The sequence below is a fragment of the Suricata suricatta genome, chromosome 8 (assembly GCF_006229205.1).
Source record: "Suricata suricatta isolate VVHF042 chromosome 8, meerkat_22Aug2017_6uvM2_HiC, whole genome shotgun sequence".
NCBI classification, from domain to species: Eukaryota; Metazoa; Chordata; class Mammalia; order Carnivora; family Herpestidae; genus Suricata; species Suricata suricatta.
In genome coordinates, this window is record NC_043707.1 from 92,707,091 (window position 1) to 92,720,007 (window position 12,917).

Consider the following 12,917-nt stretch of genomic DNA (forward strand, 5'->3'; position numbering starts at 1 on the left):
CAGCAACGTAGTTAATTTTTTTAAAGGTGTGCTTACAGGGTATATTTAAAGAGGTCATATGCTTATAAAATTTTAACAAGGTATGTTGACACTAAGAATACCCACAATGTACAGTATAGAAATAAACATCAGCTTGAGGCACTGACAATAACTTATGCAAAAAATACCACCAGATGGTTGCTATCAAGTAAAGCAAAACCATACACCATCCTCCACCTGCAAAGAGCAAAATAAGTGCAATTCATTTGAAGACTAATAAAGGAAAGGCTTCAAAATATACTACCTAAAATTAAAGCATAAAGACAGTTTTGATTAAATAACTTTTCTTTAGAAAGTATTGAGTAAGAAGTGCTTTGGTAGAACTGTTTTCTACAGCATTTTAAATGCATGTCAATTTTCAAACCTATGTTGTACCTTTAAAAATTTAAGAGTATATTAGGGATATAAAATATGTTTGTGCTTTGAAAATTACTTCTATCTGGCCTCTGTCATTTATGAAGCCAATGTCATACAAGAAGGAGACCATTTCCTTTTTAAAAAATTAAAAAGAGAAGAGGATTTTTTAGAATTTGAATCTCTTTAGCCTAGAGTGTGAGAACAAGCCTTTGTCTTCTTTTCTGTAGCACTGTCAGTTCACGGAAAACCGTTCAAACAGGAAGTCAGTTTACTAAATACCTGAGGTGCTTCAAGTATTAAAGATGAATTTATATCATGAATCGTTTCTGCAAGTTCAGTCTTGTCTTCATTTCTGTTTGAATGTGAAATATAATGACTTTCTCCCTCTTTATCATCTTCCTGAAAATAGAAGCAATATTTTTATTTTTTTTAGCACAATTGAAGAAATGTTTTTGTCAACTGTGAAGCTATTTTTATTGACAAATAACTGACATATAACATTGAACACTGTATTAATAATTTGATATATGTATATATTGCAAAGTGATTATCATAATAAGTTTAGTTATATCTGCAACGTTCAAATATACAATATGGTATTGTTAACTATAGTCATTAGGCTACATATTACGTCCACAAGACTTATTTTTAAATGCAAGGACACAATAAACTTTACGCAAATTGTTTCATTAGAACAAATTTCACTTTAATAATTAAACAGAAAGCCATATTCAGGTGAAAGCTTCTTGAACTTTTTTTTCCCTTTTAAGTATTCCTTAAACTACATGCAAAAGAATGAAACTGGACCACTTTCTTTCATTACACACAAAAATAAATGCAAAATGGTTTAAGTCCTAAATGTGAGACCTGAAATCATTAAAATCTTTGAAGAGAGTACAGGCAGTAATTTCTTTGCCTGTGACATCAGTCATAGCAATATTTTTCTAGATAGGTCTCCTGAGGCAAGGGAAACATAAGCAAAAAATAAGCCATTGAGACTACATCAAAATAAAGTTTCTACACAGCATAAGAAACAATCAACAAAACTGAAAGCCACCTACAGAATGGGAAAAGACATCTATAAATGACATATCTGATAGAGGGTTAGTATCCAAAGTTTATAAAGAATTGATACAGCTCAACACCCCAAAATCAAAATAATTCAATTAAAACATGGGCAGAAGACACGAACAGATATTTCTACGAAGATGACTTCCAGATGGCCAATGGACACATAAAATGATGCTCAACATCACGCATCATCAGAGATATGTAAATCAAAACTACAAAGAGACATCACCTCATACCTGTCAGAATGGCTACAATCAAAAATACAAGGAACAACGAGTAGGCAAGGGTGTGGATAAAAAGGAACCCTTTGCACTGTTGGTGGGAATGCATCCTGGTGCAGCCACTGTGGAAAATAGTATGCAGGTTCCTCAAAAAGTTAAGAAGAGAAATATCATATGATCTAGTAATTCTACTACTTGGTATTTACTCAAAGAATATGAAAACACTAATTTGGAAAGATATATGCACTCTTAGGTTTACTGCAGCATTATTTACAATAGCCAAATTATGGAAGCAGCCCAAGTATCCATCAACAGATGAACAGATAAAGAAGATGTGGTGTATATGGACAACGGAATATTACTCAGCCAATAAAAAAGAATGAAATCCTGCCATTTGCAACAACATGGACAGAGCTAGAGAGTATAATGCTAGGCAAAATGAGTCAGTTGGACAAAGACACCATATGATATCACTTGTATGAGTGAGATGGAATTTAAGAAACAAAACAAACGAGCAAAGGGAAAAAAAGACAAACCAAGAAACATTCCGGAAGTGGAAGGGGCGGTGGATAGGTGAAGGGGATTAAGAGTAACACTTACCATGAGAAAAAGAAAGTTGAATGTTTATTTTTGAGAGTGAGACCTGAGTGGAGGAGGGGCAGAGAGAGGGGGACAGGGACGTGGGCTCTGTGCTGACAGCAGTGAGCCCGATGTGGGGCTTAAACTCACAAACAGTGAGATCATGACCTGAGCCAAAGTAGGATGCTCAACCAACTAGGCCACCCAGGTGCCCCCAAAATAATAATTTTTTTTACAGAGAAAATTCAACAGAGCACAAATGAGTTTCACAAGGTTGTCAGACAAAAGATCAAATGATCAAGTCAGTATCATTACCACCACTTCAGCATTAGCTAATTTAATAAAAATGTAATAGAAAACAAGACATCATTCACAAAGGGGGAGAAACCCCAGTAAACCATCTCAGAATTAAATTTAAAAAACACTGCACAGTACATTTAAGGAGAAAACTATAAAAGAAGATCTGACTAAATAGACACACTATGTTTGCAGGGGAATAAAAAAGTATTTCTTAAATTTAAAAACATCACTTTACTAAATAAGGACCTTAATATTAAGAAATGTATCAGGAGGCACCTGGGTGGCTCAGTCAGTTAAGTGTCTAACTTCAGTTCAGGTCATGATCTCACAGCTTGTGAACTCGAGCCCCATATCGGGCTCTGTGCCAACAGCTCAGAGATTGGAGCCTGCTTCAGATTCTGTGCCTCCCTCTCCCTCTGCCTCTCTCCTGCTTGCTCTCTGTCTCTCTCTCTCTCTCAAAAATAAACAAACATTAAAAAATGAAAAGAGAAGATAAGCCCCACTCGGGGTTAACATAAAAATATATAAATATATTGGCATAGTGTATATCTATATAATATATGACTTAATTTTAAAAAAGTCATGTTCTCTTAATTTTTATATTATTTATAGCCTTTCTGCCCCAAGCTGACTTTGGGCCACCTTCTTCACCCTCTCTACCCCACTTTTGCAGAGGACTGAATGAAATCTCAGTAAACATTACATGGTCAGGTAAGTGGCCACCAAGTTGACAAGAGAGAGAGACACACACACGCACACACACACACACACACACCTCAGAGAAGATCCATGCATCACTATTTATAGCTCGTGAGCAAACAATTTTGCTAAAAGTGCCCAGATGTTAAAGAAGAAATTAATGGTCATTCCACTAAGACTTTTTTTACCACCCTAAAAGTGATCTTTCTCTTCATCCCACTCCCACGTATCCTGGAAGCCTTCTACTCACTGGGAGAAGCCTAGGAAAAGGTCTACCTCACAATGACTACATTCCCAAACCCTCCCAGAAAGTGGCTCTGATATCCTGACGTCTCTGCAGCACCAATGCTGTCAGAAACATCACAGGAATCCACACCCAGCTGGTAACTAAGCTCTCTTCTTTACACTACGTGACACTTCCCAGAAACTGAAGTAAAGTCACGCTGTCCATGTCCTCTAGGACATAAATAGTTTGCAATTTCCTCTGGCAGCCCAAACAATTAGGCAAATAATCATCAGGGAAAATCTAGATGAAACTCCCCCCACAACCATAATACGAAGATGAGAGCCTCATAAAAGTATCATGTTCCTCCCTGCAACTTAAATTTGTCCAATCAGACCAGGCATCTCATCGTGTGGCACGTTGGCTATGGCAACAGTCAAACACCAAAAATATAATACGAAGTCGCGAACTTGATTAGCTCTGTGCTATCTCCATTTTGAAATAGAGTGTCTGATAGTATAATATACTGGCATCTTTATGGGGAATTCATGAAGGCCATGTTGAAGTTCCCCAATACATAACCACTATGTATAATACAGGAATCTAGATCTATATATGAACATATCTGTATATACCTATATATATGGACACATGTAATATGTTAACACGCTCATGTAGTGTATCAATGTATTTCTTAGAGTTAAAGATTTTAGGAGTTCTCTAGTATTGTTCAGTCCTTTCAGAAATGAAAAAATAGGCTCCGGGAAGAACAGTGGTGTACCAATGATCAAATTCCTGGTGCAATGTTGCTCAAAGTGTGAAATTCAGCATCAAATTACATGGGTGATTCACTGAAGAGGCAGATCCCTAAATAGCCATCACCATGACTAGATGAGACTCTCTGAGGGTAGGACCTAGAAAACTGCATGTTAACCATCTCCCAGGTGATTCTTAAGTATATTACTTATCTTTGAGTTTGAGAAACCCACTGGGCTAACTCATAAGAAAGCTAGAAACAGAGTACAGGTTTCTTAAAATTCAGTTCCAGCACTCTATTAAGACTACCTTTCTGTTTTAGACAAGCTGTGTGAACTAAGATAACAACAATTTAAATATAAAGCACTATGGCTAACTGTGCAGGGTCCGAGGACACCTTGCTGAGTTCATACTCAGTCCCTTTCTAGTTACGTCACTATGGATAGGGTGCTCAGTTCTCTGTGTCTTGATAGGCTTATCTGTAATGAGGGTACTAAAAGGTTGCCAAGAGGATTAAATTAGTTAAAGCATGTAAAGGGGTTAAAATACTGACTGACATATGGTAAGCACTCAATAATATTTTTATACTGCTTGAAAATTATCTTCAAGTATTTTGTTGCATTGGGGAACCACAAAAGCACCCTAACTGTAATGTGGCCCTCAGTCATAAACATTAATCTGACCTAGTACACAAGTTTAAACAGTAAGAGGGGTGCCTGGGTGGTTCAGTTGGTTGAGTGTCCAACTTCAGCTTAGGTCATGATCTCACAGCTCCGAGTTCAAGGCTCTGTGCTGTCAGCCTTGGGAGCCTACTTCTGATTCTGTGTCTCCCTCTCTCTCTCTCTGCTCCTCCCCTGCTTATACACTGTTTCTGTCCCTGTCTCTCTCTCAAAATAAAAATAAGCATTAAAAAATATATATTGAACAGAAAGGGGTGCCTGGGTGACTAAGTTGCTTAAGCATCCAACTCTTGATCTCAACTCAGGTCTTGATCTTAGGGTCGTGAGTTCAAGCCTCATGTTGGGCTCCATGTGCTCCCGACCCAAAAAGAAGATTACACAGTAAAAGCACTTAAAATGATTTGACCACACAGACTTCTAGATCCTAGGGATTATGAGGCACATTCATGGGCAGGAAAGTGTATTAAAATCTCAAAGCCATATGTTAGAATGATATAGTTACCTGGATTTCAACTTATCATGACATCTCAACATCATTCCCATGTGAAAGTTAAAATGCACAGACTTATTTTAATTTATATCATAAGGAATGTGACGAGAACTTACAGATCTATGCTAAAAGCATGAAGCTAAAAACAGTAGTGAACGTGGTAGGAGGACTAGTAATGTTAGCAGCTACTATTTATATGATGGGCTAAGCACTTAATCAAGATAGTCTTTAGTCCCTCAAAGCTTACGAGGCAGACATTATACTGCTAATTTTTTAAGTCAAGGACATAAGATATTTGTCTTAGGATACACAGAGAGTAAGGGAACAGGGATTCGAAAGTGGGTGCATCTGTCTCCAAAGAGCATGTTCTCAACAACTACACTATTATCACTCCCTATAGTAACAAAACTGAACACTCACCACCAAAGGCTTACAGATGCCAAGGCGTACAATGCCTGGTGGTACAGCTTTCAACACTTCCACGGCTTCAGCAAGTGTGGTGTTCTCCAAACAGTACTCGTTGACTGAGACCAGGCGATCTCCAGGTAACAGGTCCCCTGCCCTTTCTGCGACACCATCTGCCACCAGGGACCGGATCACAATCACTGATCGTGTGGGATCCAAAGGGTCCTAAAGGATCAAGAAGAGGAATGAGTCCATTTTTGAAAATACATGTAATCGTGATTCTCATTTGACTATTTATTCTAAGTGTCCAGCATTCTGGTGATATTCTTCCAATGACTTCTGTTAAAATATCATTCTATAGATCTACACAAATATCAGCTTTTATCAAAGTGGAAACATAATTCTAACAATCTGTTACATATCTGAGGGTTCAGTACATACAAATTTCTTCTTTAAACTTTTGAAAACTGCTATTTTGTTGGACCACAAGAAGTCTATTGACAGTTGAGTAAGATTCTCTGACATCCTCAAACATCCATATGATGGACCACAGTCAAGTCTGCTCTTGGACAATAAGTAGGCTTTAAGAGAAGTGTACTATGATAAATGATACTTCATTTTTATGTCTGCCACCAGTATAAAATCTGCCTGCTAAATCAACGAAGTTCAAAAAAGACATGGAATCCATGGAATATCCCACTGAACGAAAAAAAAGTAGTTTAAAAATAACAGAATTATAATTTATAACATGATATAGGGATCCCTAGGTGAGAACTATTCTGATATAAGAAAAGGAGTGTCACTTTGTGAACTAATGTGAAAATCTCTCTCATCTACCGGGAAGGCCCTATTTTTCTTTTTATTAAGCAGTACTGAATATGATGTTGACATTTAATAAATACATTTGGCTAATAACCAGTTGATAGTCCATTATTTTTTATTTTATTGGACACGGATATACAGCACTTACTATGTGCCACGCTCTATTCTAAGTGCTTTACACTAATTCTTGTCTCTGCTTCTACAGATGAGGAAATTAAGGCTCTGAAAGTTCAGGGAACTTGCCAAGTTTACCCATGAGTAAGCAGAGAGCTAGGATTCAAACTCAACCGTCTGGCTCCTAAGTTCTTACTCTTGAACACCATGCTCTGCCATTTGCTCCACTTTAAAATAACAGTACTATAGGGGCACCTGGGTGGTTTAGTCAGTTAAATATCTGACTTCGCTCAGGTCATGACCTCAAGGTTGGTGAGTGAGCCCCACGTCAGGCTCTGTGCTGACAGCTCAGAGCCTGGAGCCTACTTCACATTCTGTGTCTCCCTCTCTGCCTCTTTCCCTGCTCATGCTCTGTCTCTGTCTCAAAAATAAACATTGAAAAAAATTTTTTAAATAAAATAAAATAACAGTTCTATAGCTAAACCTCAAACTTGCTAAGCAAGAGAAAAAATAATCAAATCTCAATCATGACACTTGGTTTGTCTATTTTGTTCCTACAGTTTCATTATGCACATACTGTTCCATAAAGGAAAGTTGTAGTAACAGGAGATTCTACTACTGTTGAACCCTTCCTGACAAAAGAGAAACTGTCATATTTTGTGTTAGAATCAGAAGACTTAGAAATTAGCAAAGTGAGAATTTGCCAAGTTCTAGGTTTTGTCCGTTTGAAATGGCTGATGGTTCTTTTGAAGCTTCTAATTCAGTTTTCTATACCTCTGTGCTTTGGACATCAAAGTTCATTTACAAAAATACGAATTTTAACCGAATATGTCATATTTATATCAACAAAAGCCATGCAGCTAATTCCTTGAAAAGTGCCTTCAAATGTAACTATTGTTACTCTCCTTAACCTTGATTTTCTGCTCCAAGGTCAAGAGATTCTTGGTAAATTTCTAACATACCCTAATATATATATGTGTGTGTGTATATATATATGTATATATATGTGTGTGTGTGTGTGTATGTATATATATGTGTGTGTGTGTATATATATGTGTGTGTGTGTGTATATATACATATATATAAAACACCTCGTATTTATGAAGAGGATTGAAAGGAAAAATAGTCATGAGTACTCACTAATAAAGTATATAGTGCTATACTATAATTACACCAATATTTTCAAGTAGAGGGAGCTATTGCACAGGAAGAGAAGAGAAAGAACAAGAAAAAAAAGCGCAGTGGTCTATCAGCAGGCAATCAGTGCAGATATAAAAGAGCTGTCTATTTTGTCACCAGCAACCATGAATCACAACACACTTTTCATTCTGAAATATGAAACCATTACATTTTAAGTCTGACACACTAATAAATAAGCTGTACAATTATGTCCTTCATTTAGGATGTCAGTTTATGATGAAAGGCTTTTTTATTAGGGGGGAAGAGAAACTACATAATAGCATATTCCTCTCATGAAATGCACAGAAAGCAGCTAGCATTACTTCATATTAATAATTACTAAACTTTCTTAGGGAAAACTGCAACGGTAAAATACACGAAAAGCAAATAAATGATTTCACTAGGTTGGTGCAAGCAATCTCTTGCAGTTTCATAGAACACCAAATCAGAAAGTACTATATTTAACCTTAACTGGGAGAATAGGTTTTCAAAATGCAACCAGCTGAAATGGTAATCAGAAACATTTCAGAGAAATATTAACCGGGAAATAACAGAAATAGAACGATTAATACTTTCCCTTATTATAGAAAAGTCATGGTGAGCATTCATTTGTATAAAGTGCAGTCTTCTTTGGACCTCAAGCTAGTACCAGGTGTGCTTCCTTACTAAAATTTATTCAGGCTTCGATCTCTAGTGATTCTGAACACTAAGTCCAATCTACCACCACTTTTCCTGGAGGAGAAAACCCAATGGCAGTGTCTTTGGCATTAAAAAAAAAAAAAAAAAAAAAAAAGACAAACCATCCATTTCTGAAGACACCCCATTATGTACAATCACTTTCATTTTCTGTGATGACTTTTCTAACTGTGTAATTTCCCACGTAGCTGAATGAAGTTGCTTTAATGAGTAACAGCCATTTCCTTTCCTGGGCCGTCACAGGCAGCACCACCCTATGGAAAGGCAGCAGCTGCTACCGCCTACTAGGGCGACTGCTGTTCTTGAGGCTTCACTGCATTAAAAATGCTTAAAATCCAGCCTGATTTAGGCCACTCCTCATCAGAAAGGTCTGTTTTCTGAAAAATCTAGCCCACAGTATCATACCCATGTTATAGCAAACAAAATGTTATAATGGTTATTTCTCAAGACCTCTATCCAACTTTGAGACCCCATGTAGATTTTTTTTAAGTTCCCATCAGTTCTTATGACCATTTGTCATAATTTTAAAACCACTAATTCTTCCTATTTTGGTAAGCAACACTGCAAGGAACGTGGTCTTCTAAAATCAAGACACTGTTTTAGACAAAGCAGTCAATAGAGGGCACGAAAGACCAATCACAGAACACAAGCAGCAGCATCTTTTACAACAGCCACTCTCTTCTGAAGGATTTGGTTGTTTTTTCTCAAAAGCCTTATATTATTATGCACATTATAACAGTATCGCATATGCTTGCTTCGACTTAACCATTCATGAAAGCTGTCCCCTACAGCTCTTAAAAATATTATCAAACTCTGTCAGTCAGTTAAGAATAGCTAACTTCCCTCGGAATGCCAGACCAAAAGACAGGAGATCTGACTTGAATTCTTCTCACTACTTAGCAATGAAATCCTGAGAATCCAAATACCTGGTGTGTCTCTCAAGTGAATACAATCACTGTACCTGCCTGAAGAAAAGTGTACGTACGATTTTTGAGGTTTCTTGAAGCGATGCTAATGTTTGATGTTATAAACACAGGGTGTTTCCATGTTGCGGGAAATCCAATTTGACAGACTCTTCCCCTCCCATAATCCTTGACTGGCATTACCATATACCCAAGCACTCACTTAATCCCTCTCCCCTAGCCCCTCCACTGAGTTGCTAGCTAAGGCATGTCAGTTTGATCTTCTATCTTTTCTATCTGACCCTTTCTCTCCATTTCTGCTTCAACTACCTTGGTTCGGCTTCTCATTATTTTTTACCTGTGCAACTGTTAGTCTCGCTCTCTCCGCTCTCGTCCCCATCCGTTTGTTTCCCACAGAGACAAAAGAATGAACTTTAAAAATAAAAACATGGTCAAGGGCGCCTGGGTGGCTCAGTCAGTTGAGCGTCTGGCTACGGCTCAGGTCATGATCTTGCGGTTTGTGAGTTTGAGTCCCACATGGGGCTGCCTGCTGTCAACGCCGAGCCTGCTTTGGATCCACTGCCTCCATCTTTCTGCCCCTCCCTCCCTCCCTCCCTCAAACATAAATAGTTTTAAAAATAAATTAAAATTAAATTTGAAATGTGATTATCATTTCTTCTCTGTTTGTAACACGTGAGTGACACTCAGTTGCCTTCAGGATCAAGCCTTAACTGCTCGCCAGAGCACCTCCTTCAGACGTGCAGATGAGGCCTGGCTCCTCTAGCTCGCCCCACATGTGCGACTGCTCGCTCGCGTTTGCTCCACATATTGCCCCAAAGATACAGAACTACTGAAACCCAGCAACTGTGAAATGCTTCGACATACCGTGTGACATCCCACAAGCCATTCCATCTGCCAGGAATACTTTCCTTGCCACACTGCCACTTATCTACATTTTTGCCATCAGAATCAGCTCAAGTGTTTCCACCAATGAGAAGCCTTTCCTGACTCCCTGACACTGACTCAGGCACTTGTGATACTCCTACATCTAGAAGACGACTTCCATACAGCATTGTCATAATATAGTTTTCCGTTTTGTCCCCTATATCTCCTAAAATAAGTTAGGTCTCCTGCTTACTAGATGCATCCATGGCACCTTGCATTTTCTCTACTATAACACTTCTGGCATTTTACAATATTATTTTAACTGTCTTATCTGTTAAAAATAAGCTTCATGAGAGCAAGAGTATGTTTACTTATTAGCTGCTTTTTTTTCCAGGACCTACTAAAGTGAATGCCATATGGAAGGTACTAAATCGTCGTTGAAATAGTGAATGGCAAACTATGTACCTTCTCTCTCCTCAATGGGCTGTTAAGCCGAAGGCGAAGGCCACATCCCATCATATGTGGATAAGAACAGTAATGGTTAGCACTTACTGAGTGCTTGCCATGCCAGGAAGGTTCTAGGAATCTTACTAGAATTCATTTATTAACCTTCACACCACCATGAGGTAAGTACCATTATTATCCCTACTTTCAAGATGAGAAAACTAAAACAGAAACAATTAACCAGGGCACACAGTTGAGAAATGGCAGAGCCAGAATTCAAACCAGCTGGCGAAGTTCCAGGGTTTACGCTCCTAGCCACTAAGGGATGCAGTTTCTCTATCTTCAAGTATTTGCCACATGAATTAGTATTGAAGGACAGCAAATTGATAGAAGATATATGTATTACCCTGCCAAAGTGTGTAAACTGAGGCCCTTACATATGACATGTCACCACTACAGGTTTATATATCAGTATCTAGTTGATAAAGTTAGCACAGAATGTGCAGCTTGGCTGCCATGTACAAAGAAAACATGCATTTGTTTGCAAAATTTTAATTTATACCTACTCTCTCAAGAATCCATTCATTTGGGGGGGCTCAGGACATCTTTAAAGGGATACATACATGTGACAATAACTATGCCCAAATGGATGGAATTCAAGGTTTCTATAGTGTGTATAAAATGTAATATATTAATATTTGTATACCTTCCCACAGATCAAAGGGATCGGGGATCATATAAACTAAGGCAAGTGCAGGGACATCACCGGGGCAGAGCTGTAGTTCAGTTGAAATGTGGGCTCTGTGAGAGACAGCTATCAATCTGACAATGCGGGGAACTCTAGTCATGACGCTGCCCCATAAGCAAAACTACCGGTGTAAGCAAGCAGCGATGACAAGCTTGCCGGAAAGGCACGGAGCAGAGAATGTTACCGAGAGAGGAGACAGCGCACCAGTAAGAACAGGAGACGTGTACCCTGGACTCTTCTGACATTCAACATGTATATGCTTTACAGTATCACTCCAATGCAGAAAACCAGGATTCAAAATAAAGAACAACTTTTTGGTTATTTTTGAATTCTATATTCAACACCCTAACTTTTAAAAGCATTAAGGAAATGGAATATGAATTTTTATAGCAGAATGGCATAGAGAAAGAGCATATTTTATTTCAGATAAAAATCTGTGTCTAATAAGATCAATGGAACAGGATAGAGCGCCCAGAAATAGACCCATGCTTATATGGCCAATTAATCTAGACAAAAGCAGCAAGAACATACAATTGGGAAAAGACAGTCTTTTCAGTACATGGTGTTGGGAAAACTGGACAGTTACATGCTCTATGAAATGACTGCTTTCCTACAACATACACAAAAATAAATTCAAAAGGGATTAAAGATCTAAATGTGAGACCCGAAACTATAAAACTCCTAAAACACAGGCAGTAATCTCTTAAACATCAGCGTTACCAACATATTTATGGATATATCTCCTCAGGCAAGAGAAAGAAAACCAAAAATAAACTATTGGGACTATACCAGAATGAGAAACTTTAGCACATCAAAAATATCATCAACAAAACAAAAGGTAACCTCGCAAATGGGACAAAGTGTTTGCAAATGATATATCTGATAAGGGGTTACTATCCAAAATATATAACTTCTACAACTCAACACCAAAAAGAAACTGATTAAAAAATGGATAAAGGACTTGAACAGACATTTTCTTAAAGAACATATACAGATGGCCAATAGACACAGGAAATGATGCTCAATATAACCAATCGTTAGGAAAATGCAAATCAAAACTACAATGAACTATCATCATAACCTCGTCAGAATGACTAGACCAAAAAAGATGAGAAATGACAAGTGTTGGCAAGGATGTAGAGAAAAGGAAAACCTCATGCACTGTTGGTGGGAATGTAAACTGATAAAACCACTGTGGAAAACAGTATGGAGGTTCCTCAAAATGTTAAAAATAAATACCTTAATCCCACTGCCAGAATTTACAACAGCCAAGATATGGAAGCAACCCAAGTGTCCATCAATAGATG

At 37.9% G+C, this 12,917-nt stretch overlaps 1 protein-coding gene across 3 annotated transcripts in view; it reads right to left on the bottom strand.

Moving 5' to 3' along the window:
* Positions 1-12,917, bottom strand: part of PATJ (PATJ crumbs cell polarity complex component) — a 340,997-nt gene that overhangs the window by 247,640 nt on the left and 80,440 nt on the right. For all 3 annotated transcript variants that reach the window (XM_029947821.1, XM_029947819.1, XM_029947822.1), the window contains exons 17-18: positions 5,836-6,045; positions 676-795 (exon numbers count right to left, since the gene is read on the bottom strand). In XM_029947821.1, coding sequence (XP_029803681.1) covers positions 676-795; positions 5,836-6,045 — 330 coding nt within the window. The remainder of the gene's footprint in view (positions 1-675; positions 796-5,835; positions 6,046-12,917) is intronic.